At 38.5% G+C, this 24,737-nt stretch overlaps 2 protein-coding genes across 2 annotated transcripts in view; one reads left to right on the top strand and one right to left on the bottom strand.

The window, feature by feature from the left end:
• egfem1 (EGF-like and EMI domain containing 1) overlaps positions 1-24,737 on the top strand; it is a 47,241-nt gene that overhangs the window by 13,350 nt on the left and 9,154 nt on the right. The window contains exons 6-22 of the mRNA XM_077611257.1: positions 311-433; positions 911-1,036; positions 1,157-1,279; positions 3,102-3,224; positions 3,395-3,532; positions 3,604-3,726; positions 4,595-4,717; positions 5,055-5,291; positions 5,375-5,503; positions 7,403-7,531; positions 7,667-7,795; positions 14,894-15,028; positions 15,303-15,437; positions 17,006-17,137; positions 22,354-22,482; positions 23,721-23,849; positions 23,937-24,065. Coding sequence (XP_077467383.1) covers positions 311-433; positions 911-1,036; positions 1,157-1,279; positions 3,102-3,224; positions 3,395-3,532; positions 3,604-3,726; positions 4,595-4,717; positions 5,055-5,291; positions 5,375-5,503; positions 7,403-7,531; positions 7,667-7,795; positions 14,894-15,028; positions 15,303-15,437; positions 17,006-17,137; positions 22,354-22,482; positions 23,721-23,849; positions 23,937-24,065 — 2,292 coding nt within the window. The remainder of the gene's footprint in view (positions 1-310; positions 434-910; positions 1,037-1,156; positions 1,280-3,101; positions 3,225-3,394; positions 3,533-3,603; positions 3,727-4,594; positions 4,718-5,054; positions 5,292-5,374; positions 5,504-7,402; positions 7,532-7,666; positions 7,796-14,893; positions 15,029-15,302; positions 15,438-17,005; positions 17,138-22,353; positions 22,483-23,720; positions 23,850-23,936; positions 24,066-24,737) is intronic.
• On the bottom strand, positions 8,435-13,482 carry LOC144083421 (EH domain-containing protein 2-like). Its single transcript, XM_077611256.1, has 6 exons — positions 13,154-13,482; positions 12,918-13,094; positions 11,805-11,902; positions 11,004-11,416; positions 10,752-10,916; positions 8,435-8,986 (listed from the first exon to the last, which is right to left on the bottom strand). Exons 1-6 carry the CDS (start codon positions 13,372-13,374, stop codon positions 8,435-8,437), a joined length of 1,626 nt encoding a protein of 541 aa, XP_077467382.1. The 5' UTR covers positions 13,375-13,482.

Raw genomic sequence — 24,737 nt, 5'->3', positions numbered from 1 at the left:
AGTTTTTCTATCTGATGTCCATGCTTCATGAGTTTAGCACAGTGATATATCTCATCAAAGACCCTCGCTGATTGTTACAGCATTTCCTTTACCAAATCTTGCTCAGCATAAATCAAAAAATGATAACATAAATATTTTTACTTCCGAAGAAGTAAATTATATGTCTTTTGAGAATTGATGGAAATGGGGTTTCCACATACTACTACAAGTTCGGGGTGGAGTCAGACGTATGTCTATTCAACCAAATAATCAAAGCAGTTAGATCGGTTACTGCTATCAATTTCATTGTTTTACATTTGTTTGTATTTAGATGTCAATGAATGTGCGGAGCTCAATGGAGGATGCCAGCAGAGATGCATCAACATACCAGGCTCTTATCATTGTGAATGCAGGGAAGGATTCCGCATGCATAGTGATGCACGGACTTGCATTGGTAACCAAAAATCCAGAGTTTGAAGTTCTGCTAAAGTCATCAGTGTTAAAATATTTTCTTCTCATAAAAGCTCAGGCACATGAGTAATATTTCATATTCAGTACACAGTCAATGGATGGGAATATTACAATGTCAGGAAGACTACCAGAGTTACCTAGCTTTCATTTTATTTTTATCTTTTACATTGTTCTGTTTTTAATCTTCTCTATAAAAATCAAATCAAATCCTTCAAGGGGAAATTCCACCTAGACATTTTTGTATATTTTGTATTGCACACTACACAGAAAATTGCATGCAAGGAGATCGTAGGAGTAAAAGGGGTGCCTAAACAATCCAGCATCACTTGATATTCTGCGCCACAAATATTTTTCATAATTGTAAATTACTTCAGAGATTGTAGGTATCGTGACTTTAGATAATGTAACATTTTTATTTTTTAAATCTCTAATATACGTATGCATCTCTTTTGCATTTAAGCTGTAAATTCTTGCTTGGTGTTGAATGGAGGTTGTGAGCACAAGTGTCTAGACATGGGCAACAACCACTATAAATGTGAGTGTCGAAAGAACTACACATTGAAGACAGATGGAAGGCACTGTGAATGTAAGTCATCCGTCCTAATTTCCACCTTCAAATTTTGAAAAGAGCAATCTTTAAATCAACAAGATCTCTATTATCGTATATGCTTGGGTTGGTCACATCTCCTTTGTTTTTATGTGGCAGTAAGGGACCCTTGTGAGGAGAGAAATGGAGGCTGCATTCAGCTGTGTGTCTCTGTGGATGGCAATGTTCAGTGCAGCTGTCGACCTGGTTTTACTCTGGCTCAAGATGGCAAGAGCTGTGAAGGTGAGGAATCAATCTCTGTCTGTCTATCCCTCTGCTTTACACCTATCTATAAATAGATCTATCCTGTGAAATTAAACTTCAGAATCTGCGCACACGCTGGTTTCAAACAATGGCCATGATTAGATATAGCTAACAACCCTTCCAGAGTTCAGTTTCTGGCAGTAGCATGGTTATTTAAAGCTTTGTATACATGTTCATGAACCCAAACATATTCGTTACTCCCCTGTGGCAACCCTTTTCTAATCTGAATACATCAATTTGCACTCACTAGAATTCTTAGTCTTTTGGATCAAGAAGTCGTTGTAGAATTCAGAAAAACCTTATCAGTGCATTGATACAACTGTCCGTTCAGATGGCTTCAATAAGTTTCATGTGGACTGCCTTGGTTTCCATGCATGTAAAAAGCACTGCCCAGTGCTTGCTGTCTCCACTTTCTCCTCTGATGCGTCCGTTGTCACAGCCCATGTGCTGAAAATGTCAAGACCGACAGTAGTGAATGGAGGCTCAGGACTGAGTCCATCGCGCAGTAGGTCTGCCATTTTCTGTTCTTCTAACCTACCTCGCAGCTTGCGGCACGTGACACACTTTTAGATGATTGAAGACACCAAACAATTGCTGCCAATCATCCAATCGCCCGCAGCTCCTAGTGCTTCTTCGGTTATGTTGCTCGTGGTGAGCTACTTGTTTGTGAAAGTGCCTTATCAACGATTTTGAAACATGGTGGTTGTGAGGCATAATCAAAGGATGCTTCTCATCTTTTGACAACTCAGCTGAAGATAGGCAACCTCCGATATGAAAGCAGACCATCTTCGTCTATGATTGTGTTGAGCCTTTTCATTGGACTGCAGCGAATGATGACAATTTCGCATTGTCATAATTCATGCAAGTCCACCTTTTCTTTGACGCATCTTCTGTAAGATGCTGCAATGTGAATGAGTTTTGTAATTGTTTTGTTGAGGCCTGTCCATCTTAAACATTTCTCAAAACAATGGGAGCCCAACTGAGCATTAGAAATTTTTGTAAGAAAGGTTTTGACCAGGAGACAAATTACTTCATCAGATTCGGTCTCAACCAGTGAGAAGGAGGTTGATTCAGTTGTAATGTATTACGTTTCAACATATGCAATGTTGTAGCCAGCACACCAACTCAAAAACAACACCTTCACATGATTTCTCGTTTCAACGTTTGCGCTTTACAGTACTTAACTTATTCGAACTGCTAACAAATTGGGATTGAAATAGAATCACAGAAAATAAATTAAAGAATGAATGCTGATGTGGATTACTTAAATGACTCTTAGTTCCTGGGCTGACGATTTTTTCCCCCGATGGTATTCTTGCTCGTTTTACCAGAAAAAAATGTGTTGCACTTATCTTCCACTGGACTAGCAGTTGACTTTATGTTCACCCATAGGTTTTATTCCGGTGTTGTTGAAAGGAGTAGTCTATTCACATGCTTTTTAATAATTGTATTTGGCACAATTGTTTTCTTTCTTTCTACGACCTCCCCCAATCAAATATTTTTTTCTATCTGCCTCTATTTTTTTCTAATGTCTTACGCTGTATAATATGACTATGTATCAAACAAAAGCATCTGTAGTAAGGATTGTCAAGATATTTTAAACTTATTTCAAACAAGCTGAAATGTACATGAACATCAACCTAGTTCAGGCCACCAAAACATTTTTGTCCATTAAACCGATAAATGCATCTAGAGCTCTTTCTCAATGCTTTTCCATTCTTTTATTGTTTTTGATCACATATATTTCTTCACATTTAAAATAGATGATCAAGTATTTCTTTGCATGTCCATTCCTCAACAGACATTGATGAGTGCAATTCAGGGCATGGCAAGTGCTCCCATGGATGTGTCAACATCTTGGGCTCCTTTCGATGTGTCTGTCATCCGGGCTTTGAGCTTGGTGCAGATGGAAAACGATGCTATCGTGAGTAAAGATAAGGTTTTTCCTCCAATTTCATTGAACATGCATTGTCGATGGGGAATCATTCTGTACATCTCATATGCACTGCATGACTCCTTTGCTTGTATTCCAAACCAAACTCATTTCCCGAAAATTGTGTCTTTTCTGTGGTCGTACACATGTGTACACTGCAGGCATTGAAATGGAGATTGTTAACAGCTGTGAGAAGAATAATGGAGGTTGCTCTCATCAGTGTGAGCACACCACCAATGGGCCCCTTTGCTCATGCCATCATGGCTACCAGTTAGACATGGACAGGAGGACCTGCATAGGTAAGAACTTATTTCAGCCTTGTGTTCCCTCTGTACTGTTTGCCAAAACTTACAATGTATTACTACCCCAGACAGTGATGAGTGTGTCAATGGGGAATCCTGTTGCAGTCACTTCTGCAAAAACTATCCAGGCGGCTACGAATGCAGCTGCAGAGTTGGCCACACACAAAATTCAGATGGCTGTGGTTGCGAGGGTAAGCGTTTCAGATTGCTGGCAGATGATCTTGTCTTTGTTTTGCCTTTTTTTTTCCCATGTGGCATAGTGGTACTGCATGCAAAACCCAAAGCGAGTTCAAGTAATAGAAGATATTCCAGATTCTGCGACAAATAACAGGATTTCTTAGCTGCTAAGAACCAAGATAACTGAAAATTCTACAGTTTGGGGATGACTCTCAATTAGATTTTTAAGTGTATCTTGTGAGTTTTTTAAAAATGTTTGGTAAAAGTTTTAAATTAAAATACACAATATATAAATGAGGGAGTTTCTTTTCAGGGATTACCAAAAATGACCCAAAAAATTAATAAAAACAAAATATAGGCAGAATGATAGGCAGGTCTTTTAGATAGATGATCAGCATCGGGAGCATGAGACCCTGGTCGATGTAGCACCAGATTTAACAGATTTGTTTGATTGGGTCATGGCTTGATCTTTCAAGGTCAAACTCAGTGATTTTTTTCTTGCCCATAACTTAATCTGGGCCCTGGGGCACTGTCATGACAACTGAAGAGGCGTCTTCATAAATATAGAAAACGACTAGAAAAATATTAAGTTTCGAATATAATACCGTATTTTCACGACTATAAGGCACACTTGAAAGTCTTAAATTTCCTCCAAAATAGACAGGGCGCCTTATAATCCAGTGTGCTTTATATATGGGAAAAAAATTAAAATGTGTCATTCATTGAGGGTGCGCCTTATAATGTGGTGCGCCTTATAGTCGTGAAAATACGGTAATTACAATTGAGTTTTGTTCCCACCCGAGACATACATTTTGTGCTTTATCGTCCATGATAACTTTGCAATCCATCTCCTATGTATGTCTCCTCCCTTGCACCCATAAGACATCGACGAGTGCTTGGCAGAGATTTCAGGCTGTGATCATGACTGTGTTAACACTCTGGGAACATATGAGTGTTCGTGCCAAGGAGGTTTCCGTCTGGATGCAGATCAGCACACTTGCATTCGTGAGTAATATTAACCTAATTCTTACAAAAATAAGAATAATAACATAAATCAGCATGCATCTCTGATACCTGTTCCACATGTGGCCTAACTAACTTTATCTTTAACATGGGAAAGTTAGGGATGGAACATGATTTTAAGTTCTACTTGACTAGATTCTTTTTACAAAAAAAACGATATAACGGCAGTATCAATGTGGAATTTGGATGATAGAATTATAAAATCAACAATTCCATCTACATGAAATTCTAGTGAGTATTTATTTTACAAAATTTGTTAGCAAATAGAATATTTAATCTCACATTATCTTAAATAAGTAAAATGTTTTTGCCTTTGTAGCTTTGTATGGTAAGGTGTTGGAGGAAGACGAGGAGGAGGAAGAAGAGGATGATGAACAGCAGGAAGTCTACAGATTACCAGAGCTGGTCTTCCGCAACATTCCCCAGCTTCTCCACTACACAGCAGCATCACATTCCAGATATGGGAGTGAAAATGATGATGTTCCTGGTGACTTTGATGAAAAGTTTGAGAGCTTCAAAAACCATCCAGTACAATTTCAACTGGACAGTCAAATTGGTAGAATAGAATCGCAAACACCAGTGCTCTAATGATGTTAACTTTTTTGAAGATGGAAACATTTTCCTTTCTTTTTTTGGCAGTGTGTCTGGATAACACTTTTGGTGAAGATTGCAGTTGGCGATGTGAGGACTGTGTAAATGGAGAATGTACTGAAAATAAAGACCGTTGTGAATGCTCACCTGGATGGGCTGGCACTCTCTGCAATGATAGTAAGTTCAACCGTTTATTATATTTTATATGTAGAGTTCCTGGCACATCTGCTTCTTGCACTAGAAATTACAGGCTCTACATTATTTTCAAAAATTATTTAAACTGTTATAAAAAGTTTTGTGTCATTCCAAAAAGGTCAAATATATCACCTGAGGTTTTTCCATTTGTGTTTTTATTCAAAAATACAGAATAAACACTTTTTATGTTTTTATAGTTTAAGTATAAGGCACAACTATCAAGGCCTGCTGTTTATGCCTAAACCAAAATTAGGATTATTGTTTCATGGAATGTCATTCATCATTCATTTTCTGAATCGCTTAATCCTGTCAAGGGTCTCAGGGGGTGCTGGAACCTATCCCATCTGACATAGGGCATGAGGCGGGGGACACCCTCAATTGGTGGCCAGCCAATTGCAGGGCATGAGGAGACAGACAACCATTCACCGTCACACTCATACTTAGGGGCAATTTAAAGTGTAATCTGCATGTTTTTTGAATGTGGGAGGAAACCAGAGTACCTGGAGAAAACCCACACAAGACATGTGAACTTCACACAGGAGGACCACCCTGGGATCAAACCCAGGACCCCAGAACTGAGAGGCCAACGCGCTAACCACTCATCCGGGGGGCTGGTTCTATGCAATGCCAATATAGTTAAATGTTTTATTTTCATGTATATGTACGCATACACATTACATACTTATATTGCCTTTTATGACAGTTAAAAATGTTATGCAGTATAATTTCCTTTATCTTGAAGTTTTGCATGCACACACATACGTGCACGCACATGTACACTTCCTCTCAAACTCTCTATATTGGGATAATCCATCTGGTCGTTCTATTTGGCTATCTATAGAAGTGAGTTCCAGTTTTTAGAGAGGTGGCCTTCTGCATGCATCGATTCAGGGTCATATATCAAAACTTGTTGGGTCTTCTGTGAAGGTTGGAAGATTATTTATGTAGACAAAAAAAAGAAACAGAAAAAAAACTTTAAGAGAATCATTTAAGCCAAGGTCCACAGTAAACCAATCCAAGGACGTTCAGTGTTGGATTTAAAAGCAACAGCCTGCTCTTTCCATGCACTTCTGTGATTAAGGCTGTATTTGATATGAACCTGAGTCACACTGGTAGTCATGAGAGGAGAGACACTTGGGCTAAGTCCATTAGAATGTCATTATTTATATAGTTTTGTTGATAAATCGAGCAAGCCAGCGGATGAGTGGTTAGGACGTCGGCCTCACAGCTCTGGGGTCCTCGGTTCAAGTCCAGCGCAGTCCACCTACGTGTTCTCCCAAGGCCATGCAAACTCCACGCAGGTGGACCGACTTGGATTGGAACCCAGGACCCCAGAGCTGTGAGGCTGAGCTGACACGCTAACCACTCAATTCGCTGGGCCACCATCCCCAAAATAAAAATTAGTTAAATCAAATCAAAGCCGTTTCTGCCCATAACTCATACATTCAGAATTCATTCGTTCTAAGATTGCGGCTGTGTTTTCAGCACATATTATTATCAAACATATTTCATGTGTATCAAATGAAAATCACCATAACTTTACAGCACCTTTTAATAATAATGATAAAAAAAATTGTGGTCTTACAGATTACTGTTCATAATGCGCATCAAGTCTTATTGGTAAAACCTATTGTGTATTTTTTTTATGCGTAAAAGTTGTTTTCTGCTAAATATAACATCAAGTAAATAATAATTTAAATGAGTCCAGTAACTAAAACATTGGAGTATATTCTTGTAATACTTTCCCTTGGTCAATTTGTTTTCGTTTACCAGTATAATTGAAACGTTCTTTTTTGTTTTCATTTTCAATGTCTATTTTGAACATGAGAGAAATGATACCCACTTTACTGTACTTTTCTCAAGACCCCAATTTTTCTCCAGCTTGTCCACAGGGCACTTATGGGCCGACTTGTAACAGTCTCTGCCAATGTAAAAATGGAGGCACATGCGACCCTGTGTCTGGAACATGTTCATGCCCTCCTGGCATACAAGGCCTACAGTGCGAGAATGGTTTGTACATAAATTCACACGGAAGTTTAGGAAGTTAAAAAATATTTTCCTTCAGTGTATCCTGAACTTAATTTTTGGGGGGATAATTTCAATTAAATTCTTATTCCAGTATTGTGTTATCATTCAATTTTGCAGGTTGTCCGAGAGGCTATTTCGGAAGTCAGTGCTTGAAAAAGTGCAACTGTCCAAACAATGGACCCTGCAATCGTCTATTCGGAGCTTGTCTGTGTTCTCCAGGATTATATGGGCGACACTGCCATTTGCGTGAGTACCAAATTGAGTTATACCAATAATTAGTGCTGGCTTTTTATAGGTGTTGATTCATACAGCAGGGAGACAAATATTACAATACTATCAAAGTGGTCTTTTAATAATGGCATCAAAACAAACAAACAAAATCCAACTAAGATATGTACATATTAAAAAATTGCATGCATAATATAGGTGTCTTCCTTAAACCAAAAAGAAAAAAGTATATACACATCTATCTATGTATATATATATATATATATATATATATATATATATATATATATATATATATATATATATATATATATATATATATAATATCTACATATTTAAAAAAAATGCATGCATAAAATAGGTGTCTTCCTTATATACACACATACATATATCTATCCATCTATGTATATATATATACATACATATATACACATATATATACATAAATATATGTATATATATATACATACACATAAATATATGTATATATATATACATACACATAAATATATGTATGTATATATATATAAATATATGTGTGTGTGTGTATATATATATATATATATATATATATATATATATATATATATATATATATATATATATATATATATATACACATACACGTATATAGGAGTACATATTTCATTCTCCTGTTTAGATCCCTTCACCTTTCATACGTTTTGAAGGTGGTACCAAGTGAGCGGGCAAATCACGCGGGAGCCAATGACCCTCCAATTTTCCTTCAATAAAATGAACAGCCAAAGCAAACTCCTCATTGTCCAGCATACCATCGGCATCAATGTCTGACAGCCTCCAAATATGTGCAAGCACTGAATTTGGCAAAAGTGTTGTTGTCATCCATTCTTTAACTTTGGCTCCACTAAGTTTGCCCTCATTTGGGCTGAGGTTGTAGAAGATCTCATCATATTTTGGCTTATGTTTCTCTACTATCCATTCAATGGAATCTTGTTCACTATTGTCACCATCTTTGACTTCTTTAAATGGATGTCTCTTGTAATAATCGCGCCTGAAAGTTCCAAGGAACTCACCATCTAACATCCCGGGTAGGGATTCATTCATAAGTTCTTGTTGCTGAAGCAACGGCACCAGTTGGGCTATGTCAGTGTTCAGGAGTTTGTCTAAGGATGCCATCATACCTGGTTTCAGTTTCTTGAACTTTGAGAAATTCTGCCCCAGAAGTTGCTCCTAAAAAGATAAAGTTGGAAATGTTAAATCAGATCACATTAGAGGAAAATAATACGTAATGACTAATCTCATAAATACTCCTTGGTTGCCGGTCGATCGCAGGGCACATAGAGACCCACAAACTTGCACGCACACACATATTTTGTGGGCAACCATTTATTTATCGTTTTGGGGGGGTATGACAGGAAACTGGAGTACTCTGAATCGAATGGGCTGACCACTCTTACACCGTGCCCCCCACAAGTTTGAGCTTAAATTTAATTAAGTTAAATAAGAAAAATGTCACTCCAACCAGAATCAAAATATTGAAGAGCACAACACCCTTTGCTCTTTAGGCTGCCTTATTTTTGTGACCTTGGTTTACAATGCCTACAGAGCTCTGGCAATCTGGACAAACACAAGGTACTTATCTCATTATTGGCTAATTGCTGGAAGGCAGGCGGCCTGGCGCTCGAGTGATTAGCGCGTCGGCCTCACAGTTCTCGGGAAAAAGGGTTTCGATCCTCATTGTGTGGAGTTTGCCTGTTCTTACCGGGATTGCGAGGGTTTTGTCTGGATACTTCGGTTTCCTCCCACATCCTCCCACATGCAGGATAGGGTGGTTGAACACTCTAAATTGCCCTTAGGTATGAGTGTGTCTGTCTCCTTGTGCTCTGCGTAACGACTTTTAAAATGTTTTAACCATTGAGAAACGTGTTAGAAGTATTTAAAAAAAAACATTACTTTAATGTGCATTAAAATATGATTGCCATTTAATGAATAATTTGAAGTGCTGTTTTGATTTGCAAAATCAGTTTGGGAATTAAGAAATTTGTTGTTTTGGATAGTATCGGAGTAGAATGCAAACTGGCTCGACATGTTTTGTGTCCAATCATGCACTGATGTTGTAAGACATGTTGAGTTCGCCAATGACAAGGACATTCCAGGGGCAATGAATTATTTACAGATTACTCCAAAATGTATTGATAGTTTTTAAATAAATAAACCTTTTCTTATTATTAAGCAAAATTTCACATGGTGAGGCTCGTGACCGGACATTTTGTCGAAAGACGTTTGATCCACGGACGTTTGGTCGACCGGATGTTTGGTAGAACGGACGTTTGGGGAGAACAGACGCTTGGTAGAACGGACGTTTGGTCGCCGGGTTCGCTTGCTGTCAAATTATGACAGAGAGTTTACTGTTGATATTTTGATATTAGATATTTTGATATTAAACTCACTCTCTCTCTCATGATTATAATTTTGAGAGCTGGTTTCAACAGTAACAAACCGGCGACCAACCGTCCGTTCTATCAAACGTCCGTTCTACCAAACGTCCGTTCTACCAAACGTCCGTTCTACCAAACGTCCGTTCTACCAAACGTCCGTTCTACCAAACGTCCGTTCTACCAAACGTCCGTTCTACCAAACGTCCGGTCGACCAAACGTCCGGTCGACCAAACGTCCGGTCGACCAAACGTCCGGGGACCAAACGTCCGGGGACCAAACGTCCGGGGACCAAACGTCTTTTGACGAAACGTCTTTTGACGAAACGTCCGAGTAGCGGTGAGGCTATAGCATCATGAGAATATAGTGCCTTTAAAGCTGATTTTAATCATTTGTTGCTGTCAAACCTTTTGTCCCGGGTCAAATATTCCAAATGCATTTCATAGCTGACCTGCTATTGTTTAGGGTTAAGCTTAAGTCAAGGACACAGATGGGACATTATCTGTTGGATAAAGTATCCAGCCTCTGTTAAGCGCTGTTACGAGCTTTTCAGTGTGACCTGCATCTTGGTGCAATCGGGGAAATCTCCTGATGGAACTCTGTGTTGCTGCTGGATCTTAGTGAAAATGACTGGGAGCTGGTATATCAAATGGTGCTTTTTGCTTTCTTTACAAAAAACAGTCGGCATCTCCTGCTTCAGAAAGCCAATGATGTGTGCATGGGCCTAAGCAAGCGACAAAACAAACGTTACATTGAAAAATCTTAGCAGTGAATGAAAATGTGTTCCATGTCAGGTAGTGTAATATGTTACCCTCACAAGCCGGGCTCTCTTCACCAGGTCATTTAGTTTTCTCACAGCGGCGTTGTGTGGGAGGTTCCTTATGTCGGCCAACAGATCCTCCTCCTCCAAGTCTATCAGCTGGTAGTGGTCACACATCTGCCTCGGCTCTGACCAAAAGGATCCAATATAAACTCGCAAAATTTCAGGAGTTTTAAACACTTTCCCCAGTGACCACATGAGGGCCCCATATACTCTCATGAGCTGCTGGGAGTCCACCCTGTCTGCCTTGTTCAGAACCACACGTAACTTGTCCTCATAGCCAAACAGAGCACCAAAGGCTCGGGTTAGTTCATCGGAGAACTCAAGTTTGTGTGCATCGAACAGCAGGATGATCCGATCCACACGCTCGGCAAACCAGCGCAGCACAGCTGGAAAATCGTAGCCTTCGGAGAAGGAACATGGGGTTTTGATTAATGTCGGTGATAATTAGGTTATTCCCTGTGCCTAAAAAACCCCAGTAGGAAACATGTAACATATACCACTAGCTGTTACTGTTAGCAAGGCTTTTCAATGATACTCATTGATAACTTTCAAGGGAGTAAAGCAGGCTTCTCGGGTACTTTTTGCCCGTCTCTTTCCAACTTTCTCAAATTGTTCTCATCTGCTGTGGTCTGGACTCGAATTAATTTGACTATGCATTGCATCATTCAAATTCCTACTTTGACTCATCTGACTTTACTATAGCTTTAATATAAACTGGATATGTAGTGTCAGAGAAATTCATTGTTACAAATGTTAAAAAGCAAAGAGAAATCTAGTATCCTAACTCACCTCTGCTTAGTTTTTTCCTTGCTGCTGTTAAGATGCCCGGTGTATCAATAATGCTGATACTCTCAAGAACCTGATTGGGCATCTGCACACACTGAAATCTGCATTTAAATAAATGATTATTCATATTTCAAAATCATAATTACACTTTTCTACATGTCTTATGTCCTAATAACCACATTTCTGGCATTCGTGGCAACTTTTTTTTAGCATAATAAATGTATACAGTGGTACCTCGACATACGAGCAATTTGAGATACGAGTAAAATTTTGAGCAAATATTTATCTTGAGATACGAGACAAACTTTGACATATGAGCAGACAGCGGACACAAGATGCTGCTCATAAGAGCACTGTCTCTCTCCCCGCAACTCCCTCGTGTAATGTCTCTACGAGCACTGGGCGGAGCGTTGCATTTTTTTCAGTGTTTTTTTTTCCCGTTAGTCAGTGCAAATGGCGTATATATACTACTTCTCGTTGGCAAGTAGTCGTGGGTTATCCTATTGTGAGGACATTTGTGTGCATCATTTTGGGAATATTTTGAAAGGAATACAAAAGCAAAGAACCCTCGATGGGTTGCATCTGAAAGTCAGGGAGGAGGCAAGGCAAATAGAGCCAACCAGGCCGGGAGAAGAAAGGTATCAACATTTAAAACAAAATTAGAATTAAGTTTAGTGTAAGGTTAGATTAAAATTATTTTTGAGTGTGTCTGCATCGTAATCCAAGTTCATTTAAATTTGTTTATGTTATGTTACGAGGGCGTTGCCGTGCAAGAAGTCCCCCCGTCTCACTCTGTCCCTCTCTCTCCCCGTCGCGAAATCCATCTAATTTTAATAATATTAAACACATTTTAGTAGTATTAAACCACTAGTTATTTGTTACTTTGTTAAAAGTTGGCGAATTAGAACAAATAAAAATGTTTTTCCAATGCAATATCCAGTTTTTGGTGTTTTTTCAGAGGGTTGAAACAAATTAATTTGTTTTTAGTTCATTACTATGGGAGACGTTCGTTTGAGTTACAAGAAAATCGACATACGAGCTCAGTCCCGGAACGCATTAAGCTTGTATCTCGAGGTACCACTGTATATGATCACACTTTCAATCGCAACGCATCACCTGTTTAGAAATGTGTTCCCAAAAGGGTCCAAGTTACGGAAGGGTTTTTTGGGATCCATAGTGAGGGCATTTCCTGGTATGATTCCCTCCACCTCTCCATGCATAAGAGCTGTGAAGCAATCAGTGGTTGGCTCTGGCCCCACTCTGCTACCCAGAAAATCTTGTTCTATAAGATATCTGAAGACAACGATGGCACTGTAGTGTGTTTTTTCCTTTACAGAATCCTGTAGAATTACCTGATAAAAGTTGTCTTCCCTGTAGAGTACTGACCCATCACCAGCACCATGGGTTTGTTGTCAAAGTCTGCATCTTCGTAGCTTGGAGAGTGGTAATGATGGAAGGAATAGTACTTCTCTATCGGCAGCAGTCGTTTATAATAAAGATTCCTTAGCTCCTCTGTCACCATGTTGACACCCCCAAGTATCTTTGGATTGGCTTTAAATCTCCAATTAGACATTATGAAAACTTGGTTTTGCAGTTTTTGTGCAGAATGAATGCGACTCAGTGCGAGCACAAAACAGGATGATAGAAGAATGTGCTCAAAAAGTATTGTCAGATTCCCACAGCTGCCTGCTCCATCCTGCAGTGCGACATTTGGAGGGTGGAGAGGGTGTAACCAGAGACCCCAGCTGCACCTCATACAAGGCCTCTGTCAAGCAGGACAAGGGTGGAGTGGAGTTTTTGCTGCTGCATGGGGACAATCTTGGCAGAGTGCATCTACATTGAGGATTCCTAAGAATTATTATGATTTTTTCACTGCGCATTCATCAGTCTTTCAACTTGCATCTGTCTTTGATTTTCATAACTGTTGTCAATACTGTAACTGCAGAAAGGCAGCCTTGTCTGAATTCATATAGGCTATCGAAAACTTAGACAAATGAATAAAAAATGATTTTTGGTGTAAAGCACTACCATAAAATGTGTTTAAGATTGGGGAAGTCTGACACGGGCAGTCTTGTATAATGTACCTGTAAATGATACCAAAATGAAAATACACGGACTAACGTCTCGCACAGTAACTGTATAGCAAGTAAGCACAGTAATATTACTTGCACAAATACCTTGGAGTATTTGTTGTACTTACAATATGTATAAAAGTAGTGCTGTCGATGGTTTAAAAAAAAGACCACAAATATATCACGCAATTTCATTATTTCATTCATTATTTCATTCATTGTTTCATACATTCATCTTCCTTACCACGCATCCTCGAAACGGTTGCAGAGTTTGCCGGAGCCTATCCCAACTGACAATTGGCGAAAGGCAGACTAGATCCTAAACTAGTCGCCAGTCACCCGTAGGGAACACTGAGACAAACGACCATATGCACTCAGACTACTAATCTATCGATAAATAAATGCAATTATCTATGTTTAAAAATAAAAGCTAGTAACATACATTTACATGTATAAAATCATGGTATGTTTATTTTGTAGTATTAGTGATGGTTTCGGTAACTGCATCAGAGTTAGACTATACTTTTATCAAGGATGTGTAGTGGATTTAAAGAGGAAAAATGCAATAACTACACTAAAGTGCAGTGTCGAAAAAGTACAGTTAAAAAAAAACTATTACTACTTGATGGGGCTACTCTACATGGCTGCTTTGATAAAGCTAATATATAAGTTATGTGTTGGCTTAACACTAATTTATTTTTGTACCAAGCCAAAAAATGAAACAAAACATGATGTATGTTGTTTTCAGACAGCTTTTTTTTTGCTGGATGCTAGCAAATATTGTCCCACAAATGGTTCTACAATAATACTAAAGCCTACAATGGCTGCCATTTACACTTTAATGTAATAGTTGAGGCCATTATGAAGAATGGGTTGAGCAGTTCAAACAACTCAAGAACAATATCAGAGTCTACAAGAAGGTGATAACTGTTTTACTGGGTAACACCAGAGTGAGAAAATTCCTGACATGTAAAATCCTCCAAAGTAATATTTAACAATTTCTTGTCTTATTCCCTTCAGCTTGTCCCAGATGGACGCACGGCCCTGGCTGTTCGAAGGAATGTGAGTGTGTTCGAGAACATTCCACTGGCTGTGACCCCAAAATGGGGAGCTGTATATGTAAGCCTGCATACCAGGGCTTGCAATGTGAGAAAGGTATATAGAATCCCTTTTGTAGGAAAACTGTTCATTTTGGTATTACTTTTCTTTGGCGATATTTTGCGATCACATACTGTTTGAAACACTGCCAGAATCTCAGCATGATACTTTTCATTGTGAGGGTTACAAAGGTCAATTTTTCTAATAGAGATGGGATTGCTTACTTCTTCCCATATTCTGCTGTGAAAGTGTAATGTATTTTAAAAGGTTACTGTAATTGCAACGGGACTTTTTTTGTTTATGAGTGGTGTATGTTTATGCCCTTTTGTAGAATGTGAACCAGGCTTCTTTGGTCCAGGTTGCGTGCACCCATGTGACTGCCCAGGTAGAGGGTCATGTGACCCCAGGACTGGAGTGTGCAGCCAGCAATGTCCTGCGGGCCTTTATGGAGAAGGATGTCATCTTGGTGAGCCATTCCGCGTAAATGTAGCTTAACTCTGTGTGTCTATTGGAAATATTATTATATACTTAATCATTTTAATTAGAAAACTGTGTTTGTTATTTTTTGCTCCTGACTAAAAAGTCTTAACAGTTAAAAAAAAGAATTGTTGGAGCATCAGCATTATTGCAAAGCGTCTCTGGCTGCATATTTAACCCCAGTCTCAGTCTGCAGAAGGTCCCCAACTTGTGGACTTCCTGTGTGTGGCTCCAGTTTTTTACCTAGGTCTACAATGTCTTCTATGTCTTCTGTGTCTGTGCTTGCTACTGTCTTGCTACTGCAACCAAGGGAATTTCCCAAATACGGGATGAAATAAAATTCTAATCTAATCTAATATAATCTAATACAGCTGTGCTTAAAGTTTGCATATGTAGATCCCTGCTTAATTATGTGTTTCAAATTGCATGCTACAGTAACTTTGAAAATGAATGGGTTTAAAAAGTTTCCAACTAAATATTCTATTGAGGTGTTAACTGTACTCATTATAGCACTAGCTGGCATGTTAATTCCATATTTTATGTCTTGATACATAGAAGGAAACCATGTGGTTGCTGACTTTTTTTTGGGGTTGATCTCTCTCTCTGTTTGAATGAAATATACTTCATAGTATTTGTGTGTTGTGTTAAATTCTTTACCAACAACTTTGAGCTAAAGTACACAGTGTCACATTAAACTATGCCCACAACGTTTACCTTTTTTACTCAGAAACTTGCTCTGTCAAATCACATTTAAAAAAAGAAAGAACAAAATGAACATTTTAGTACTCTTTGGAGCTACCCAACAGGACAGTAAGCAACATATCTTCCGAATGTTTTTAGATTTGGGATTTTAATCCTGTTTTTAAATTTCTGGTGTGGGTTTTCATGTTCTCCCTGTACCCGGTATTGCATCGGTGGTCCAGTTTCCTCCCACATTCTAAATACATCCTTCTTCAGCTAATAAAGACTTAAAATTCCAATGTGTGAATGTAACTGAATAGTTGACTATCCTTATGCCTTGTGAGCGATTGGCTACCATTTCAGGATTGACCTCAGCTCCCATAGGCTCCAGCTCAACCATGTATCTTATATTGAAAATGAATAGAAGGTTAGGAATGAGATAACACCACAGTTTACTTCAGTTACAAGCTGAAATGCCACATTTTGGCCTTAACAGTATTAAACAAACTCAAAATTACTTACTTATGATATTAATATCTTACTGTTAAAGCAATGTCTGTGTTTTTTTAAGCCTGCTGAGTTTGTACAATATATTGATATTGAGAGATAAGTACCCAGTTGGAATATTGACAAAACAATATTAGTATATTTGAATGCATATATCTATCTCATGTCCGAATAGAAGACAGGCCTCACTGGAGATGCTTGTAAAGCTTTACTCCCCCAGTGATAATGAAAATGACAATCATGCATTTTTAATTATTGATAACAACAGAGTTGCAGTATATAATAGTATAAATGTAGTTCAAAAATACATTTGTAAACCTGAGTTGTACATTCATGTATTTATTGTTTATTTGTGTGTTATTTTTGCAGCATGTGAAACTGGTTGGTGGGGTCAAGGATGCAACAACAAATGCCAGTGTCAAAACAGCACCCTGGGCTGCGACCCTGTCACTGGCCACTGCGTGTGTGAGCTCGGCTTTACTGGACACAAATGTGAAGAAAGTAAGTTTCTTAAGAGAGGCAACCCATGCATATGATTTAACGACAACAACAAAACTGTCCAAGGTTTAGGCAGTGACTGCTGCTACCATGTGTTTTTCTTCAATCATAATACGGTATTCCCTCGAATATTGCGGATAGTGTAGACCAGACATGGCCGTGATAATCGAAAAACCGTGAAGTAGGATCATCCCTATTATTTCGACCATAAATACATGTTTTCGTGCGCATACAGAAATACAAGTACACAAATACAATTATCAATGAGTGTATTTATTAAATATTACAGCTATAAGCGTATGAAAAGACTAATGTATTAATATATAAATATAATCTATATATAAAAAATGTAAATATTTTAAATAATGTACTCACACTGAAAATAGTTCCTCTCCACTTGATATAAATACTACAACTTAAGATAAAAAAAACAATCTAATCAAGCCGCGAAGTGATGAAGGATCACAGTATATACACAATTTTTAAAGTTCATAGATGTTTCATAAAGTATATAAAGTAAGTTATATAAAGAATATGTAAAACAGTGTCTAATTCTCTCTGTCAAATGTTTAATTTGACCAAATCAGCTTATTTTACTTACTCATACTCTGTTGTAAAGCATTCATTCATTCATTTTCTGAACCGCTTATCCCCAGAAGGGTCGTGGGGGGTGGGTGCTAGAGCCGATCCCAGCTAACTACAGGCACCAGGCAGGGGACATCCTGAATTGGTGGCCAGCCAATTGCATAGAGACGGACAACTATTCACGCTCATACACATACCTAGCGGCAATTTAGAGTATTCAACCAGCCTACCGCTGCATGTTTTTGGGATCTGGGAGGAAACCGGAGTACCCGGAGCTAACCCACGCAAGCCCGGAGATAACATGCAAACTTCTGTGAACTGTGAGGCCGATGCGCCAACCACTCGGCCGCCGGGCACCTGTTGTAAAGCAATCATACTTAATCTGTGACTCAATAGTGAATTTTATATGTTCACTCTACCTACCTTCAGCTGAACTCATTCTGATGATGGAACACTTTAGTGGTGGTGTAAGAGGAGTGGTGACAATTTCACAGGGGCCACGACTGACATGGCCCTACAAAAAATGTATTATATTTTCAATTTTCAACCTTGCTGTTAGAGTCACAGCAATATTCTTTTTCAAGATCTACTCAAGGTCCCAAATGTTTGGTATTGATGTGTGTATCCTTGTGTGAGTTACTTAATATATGTACATGAAAAACACTGTATTTACTTTTTCACTTTTTTATGAGGATAATGAGTGCAAACAGTACTATTCTTATATTACACTAGAGGACGCTGCAGGTTTATTTTTCTGCCTTCATCATCATATCTCTCTGATGCCATTGGTTAAACCATTCAAACAAAATTCCATAATGGAAAGCAAGATGTCTTTGTTTGTACCTTATTATTCAATCTTTGGCTTGAATTTATTCATCCATCGATTCCACTCAGAATCATTTTATTTTTCCGCATAAGGTTGATAGATATAGTCCCACAAAGTTGTTCAAATAATGATCTTTTGACCAAGTTTAAGATTTACTGTAAATATACTATGAGGCCCAAAACTTCATATCACCTCAAGAGTAGACATACCTCTTAAAATCATGGCTATGCTCCACTAAAGCAGAGCCTCCTGTCCCTTGTCATAACATTCGAATGATTCATGTCAGTCTGATTGGACCTTACTGTGCAAAAGGGCCCATCAGTCTGTCTAGGTTGTGTTTTCTGGAGGCCCATTTCCCTCAAACTGAGGTATTCAGTTTCTCAGTGCGCCGGGCCTCTGGCTTTAGGAGAAATCAGAAAAAGGCCTACGCTGTGAGATGGTCCAGATCTCAATGGGTCTTTTCTTTCGCAAAATCAAAATAGAAAGATACGAGTCATACGACCTTTGCTTTCAGTGATCCTTGCACATGATTCAATAATGAGATTCATGGCAAAGATTATATGACTCAGAAGACTTGTTAGTAAGGTCAAAAAATGTTTCACTTTCTTTGGTCCTGGGACTACTTTGAATTATAGGCAAAACATTTTTCTCAGTCGAAGAAAGCTGTTATGCTGATTCTCCTATTTGTTGCTTGTATTTGATGCCCAATTCAGAATAGTTTCTATCTGTGGTACATAGAACTGTTGTTTAAATGTCATGCTGGCTTGGTGTGTTTTTGTTGTCCTCTTTCAGTGTATCAACCTTAAATGGCATCAGGAATGTCTATTTTGTGGTCTGTCTATCCGTTCTATTTCTGTGGTCTTCTCTTCCAGACTGTGTGGTCCTTTGTGGACTTGCTTTATGGGCTGACAGCACTCTTTCTTACACATTCAGGGATCTGGAAATAATCCTTCTGTCTTAAAGACCTCATTTAGCTCAGAGATGGAGTCTTTCAGTGATGACACAGTGTGTGTGGTAGTAGTTTTGGACCAACTCCTCTGAGCCTACCTATAAATTCCAAGAGAGGAAGTGGGATGTTTCTAAACTAACAAGTAACAGCAGATTCTGCAAAGGCTTCTGTGGTTAATATGAAAACTAGTCGCCTCCTGTTGGTAAAAATAAACCATTAACCACATTCAATAAATTTCAAACAGTACATCATGGGCCTCTCTAGATTTGAGTCAGCTGGACGTAGGTCTCTTACATTTCAAAATAATGAGTGTTCAAGGATGGTGAGGAGATTGCTGTGTCTGGATAAAGGAGGATTTAAGCATTAATATTGTATTGGATCTGTTTTAGCTTACAAAGGAAGTTGCACAATTAAGCAAAGTACCATAATAGGTTTGAACTAGTATATATTTTAAAGGGGACTTTAAGCACAATAAACAACAGCCCCCACTGAAAACATGGCAATGCACAAAAAGACAGGCATGGAACCACAAACTTCAATAATAATAAACACCAGACAATAGCCAGTACTTTTGAAATGGTGTTACCATAGAACTCATTTATGGTGACAGGTTTAACAACATGGCTGGAGTTGCAGGCCAAGACGTCATGCCGTCAGCGTGGGAACACAGTGATAGGCATACCTAAAAGCATGCGTACACTTCAAGCTCATTGCGGCTGTGGGTTTAAAGCAGCAGTGGACTGCATCACAGAAAGAGGAAATTATATAAAAACTAACTAAAAGGGAACACCCTGAGTAGAAGAAACCACCAAAACTCCACAATTCGGCTGGCCCCAATTTGTGGCTTCCTATGGTTACATGGTTCACTGATCTCTGTATGGCTAGATGAGGTGGTCTCTTGCAGGATGGCTCATTGGTGAAATAATTGGGTAGGAGTCTATCTAAAGCAGGCTACCACAATCATACTGTTAGATATCCGAGATTTTTTTTATTGCTTTTTGGGAACAGGTTTTAATTGAAACTTGGGGAAATTATTGTCATAAATTAAATAATGTTAAACTAAAGTTGCATGCTTATCCACATGAAAATCATTTTTAATACATAATATTTATGACATGAACTACTAAATTTACTCAGAATTTGTCATCATCCATAATCACTTTGAAAAGTTCCCGTTATATAAATAATCAACAAATGATCTAAATGAAAAAAACTCAAATTAAACTGAAACAGAACTAGTCAAAGCCCTGAGGCTTTGAACCTTGGTGGGTCTGCCATGTTGTTAGATAGAAAAATAAAAAAAACACTTTGTCCTTTATGCATCCAATATTCTGTGAAGACAGTTCCAAAACATGCCAGCAGAAGGCAATTACAAAAAGGTGCCAAATACTATGGTGGAATATGTGCAGCACAAAATGGTGTTTGTGGATAACTGCCATTAATATTGGTCTTTTCATCTTCCTTTCCGCTCATTGTCACAAGGGTTGGAGGGGTGGCTGGAGCTAAATATGGGGAGTAGGCTGGGTACACCCTGAATTGGTTGCGAACCAATGGGAAGGCACAAAGAGATAAAGAACCAATAATGCACACACTCGAGTCCTGACTTCAACCTGAGTGATATTGTGGCATGACCTCAAAAGAGCCATTCACACCAGACATCTCCAGGTATTGCTGAATTGAAAGTTTTATACAGATTAATAGGTCAAAATTCCTCCTCACTGTCGGTATGGTCTGATCTGCAACTACATATGACAAACATTTGCTTAAGGTTGTTGCTGCCCAAGGATGGTATACCAATTATTACCGTATTTCCTCGCTTATTAGGCGCCTCCACGTATATCTTTATGCGAGATATGGTTTCTTTTTTTCTTGAATTTCATTTATAGATGTCAAAATAACTTTTCTTAAGCGTTTTATCTGTTTATCCTTTCTCTATTTTGAAATAAATGACCGCAATGTCTTGCGTTATGGCGTTTCGTGCATGTGAAGTGTAATTTGTGTGCATATAGGCCGTACCCACGATTCAGTCATCATTTTTTAGAGACAAATACGGCATTTATGGGAGAAAATACTGTATTTTATTATTATTATATATTAAATCACGTTTCAAATAATTGTGGCTTCATTATCCGTGAACGGGCAGTTTCTTTTTTTTAGGTTGACAACGGGCAAATTATGTTGATTTTTACTTTTTAGGTGAATGCAGGGTTTAATTTGTATTTTTTTATGTTTTCATTGCAGATGATCTAAAACTACCAGTCAAAAATAACTTTATAGAAACAAAGCAAGTTTAACAAAATTGCGGAAAGAATCAAGATCGAACTTTACATGAAAAAAAACGACAATACTGTATTTTGGGACCTGATCGTTCATTGATACAGGTTGATTCTTGATTAGATGAATTTGTTTCCCAATTTTTTTTCGTGCTGACCAACTGTTCTTTGGAACAATATCTGTCTGTTGATTCAACAATGGGAAACAGATGTTTCTATCAACCCACAGGCTAGCATAAGTAGGCACATCAACCTGGATCTGTTTAGTTGTGCATTGGGGGAGCCTGCGGACTCAGCAGGTGCTCGATTTATGGTCTCCCTCACTCCAAAAAGGGAACGGCCTCGGAGCTGCTGCTGACTTTGATGTGTCCCAGATCCACTGCACATGTGCGATGTGACCCAACTTAATGAACGCTGACGCTCTGAGAATTAACAGTGCCATTTGATATTGCCATTTTCAGTTGGTGTTAAGACAGTGAAGACAAGTAGCTGAAGAACTGAATGAGCAAAGAGGGATGACAGATTTAAAAAAAAAGATTATTTTCCTGTAAAGTTGCCAATTGTAACATCTAATCTCAACCCACAGTGTGCCCGGACGGCTTTTACGGTCTTGGCTGTGGCCAGACGTGTGAGTGCAGGAATGGTGCCCGCTGCCACCACATCACAGGGGCCTGCCAATGCACTGCTGGTTGGGCAGGACCTCACTGCATTCTGGGTAATGTAAGCCACATCATTAAAATGGGGTGTGATTGAGGACCTCACTGCTGAACATCCTCTCCTTAAATACAACTAAGATGTGTTTTTAGCAATTATACCCAAAATGAGACATTAGCAATAACCTTTTGGGGGTAGGGTAAGTTTAGCAAAAGGAGCAACACACCCTAGTGCAAGGGTGTCAGACTCCGGTTGGTTCGCGGGCCGCTTTAACGTCAACTTGATTTCACGTGGGCCGGACCATTTTAGATATAATATGTAGATTTTTTTTTTACAAATGGATTAAAAGAACTGGATTAAAAGCCCTGAATATTCAGTTTTTTTATAGATCTAAAACAATGTTTATTTGAGCTTTTTTAAATATATTTTTAGATTTTACAAAATTATTTTTGAACTAAAAACCCAGAAAAAATTGATTAGAAAATTTCAATTATTGATTTATATGGGGGAAAATCAGGAAATTTAATATACATCTATACTCTTCATTTTAATTTGATCCTAAAATAGAAAGTCGGCACTCATGATTTACTTATTGGGCCACACAAAATGATGCGGTGGGCCAGATTTGGCCCCCGGGCCGCCACTTTGGCACATGTGCCCTAGTGCATACAACGTTTAACTGAAGTCTGTTCTTTCTGACAAAGTACCGTAATTGACATAAAAAATGTATAGTAAACAGTTTTTGTTGCAGCAACGGTCTTCCCTTTTTAGTTTTTCTTTATTTAAAAAACTATTTTCCTTCATGGCAGCCTGGTGGGCAAGTGGTTCGGGCGTTGGCCTCACAGTAATCGGGTTAAAGGTTCGATCCCAGGTTTGATGCAGGGAATGCTATACACTTGGGATCTGTAATTCACAGCACAAGGAGACCAACAGTAGAATTTGTGACTTAACTAGGCATGGAATGTGTAACAATTTAGCAAAATGTGGAATCAAATTGTTGCTCATGTGAATCAAATATATTGCCTCTGATTGGGGTACTGCCAAGTATACAAGTCTAAATGGTATATTATTTGCAGTCAATGCATTGTGGGATTGTAACTATTATTTAAAAATTAAAATAAAAAATACTTTAGTATGGATACTTAAGGTAAAATGCTGGATTGATTAAAATGATATAATAGCTCTTCAGAAAAAGATAGTAGCTGCTTACAAAACCAGCTTGCAATTTGGATGCCATTGCTGCAAATGCATGACAGTCGAGTGTACTGATGCCCATACATGTTCTATTATGTCTGAAAGCTTGTTCCAATGGATTATTTGGGGAAGGATGCAAGCAGAAGTGTGACTGTGTCCACAGTTCAAATTGCCACCATGTGACTGGCCACTGCCAATGTGAACCTGGATGGAGAGGAGTCAAGTGTGACAAACGTAAGCATGAAAACCACAAAAGGAATTAAAAATGAATTTTCATTTCTTGAACTGATTATGTGACTGCATGTGTACTTGAACGCCTAGCTTGCCTCTTGGGGTTCTTTGGTGCTTTTTGCACCCAGCGATGTCAGTGTCCGGCTGGGGTCTCTTGTCATCATGAGACAGGGATCTGTGGTTGCCCTGCTGGACTTGCAGGGCCTGGCTGCGAGAAAAGTAAGAACGACACAATAATATTTCATTTTAGATTTACATGAAGGTGGTCAGACAAATTAAACCCTCTATCACACTTTTGAAATTAATTTACAGTAGGACTCAAAGCTATTGTAAGCCTGTAAAACAGTGCTTCTCAATTAATCTATTGCGATAAGCAAGAATTAAACATTTTGCGCCCCCTCCAACCGAAAAATATATTTTTTCTATAAAATTATAAGTAAGTTTTAAGTATGGATCTGCATAACTCCCTGAGCGAACTCTGATAGTGAGCGTGCCACTTATTCTAGTCAAAAAGTATATTTCTTAAGTATAACTAACTCCCAGGTATCACTTCGCGCCCTTCCCATTGGCACCCACCCCACTACTGTGATCCTTCACTTCACGGCTTCAAAAAGTTAGCAAAAAGTTTAGCAAATATTTATATTAAGACGACAAGACTGCTGTCCCCTTTAAAGATTACCCCTTATTTTACTGTGCTCAAACTCTGTATTGTTGACAAATAATATCACCATACTGCATATCTGTCTGCTTTACATGACAGACACCAAAATATGCACAATACAGCAATACTAGGTGAATACTTTTACTTTAGTAATGGTAAATATTTGATGTATTCCTCGTCAACATGAGCAGCAAACACTTACATTACTATAAGTGATATTTCAATATATG

Source organism: Stigmatopora argus, chromosome 10 (assembly GCF_051989625.1).
Source record: "Stigmatopora argus isolate UIUO_Sarg chromosome 10, RoL_Sarg_1.0, whole genome shotgun sequence".
In the NCBI taxonomy this organism is placed as follows: Eukaryota; Metazoa; Chordata; class Actinopteri; order Syngnathiformes; family Syngnathidae; genus Stigmatopora; species Stigmatopora argus.
The sequence above is the reverse complement of the archived record's forward strand: the minus strand, read 5'-3'. Positions and strand labels throughout refer to the sequence as shown.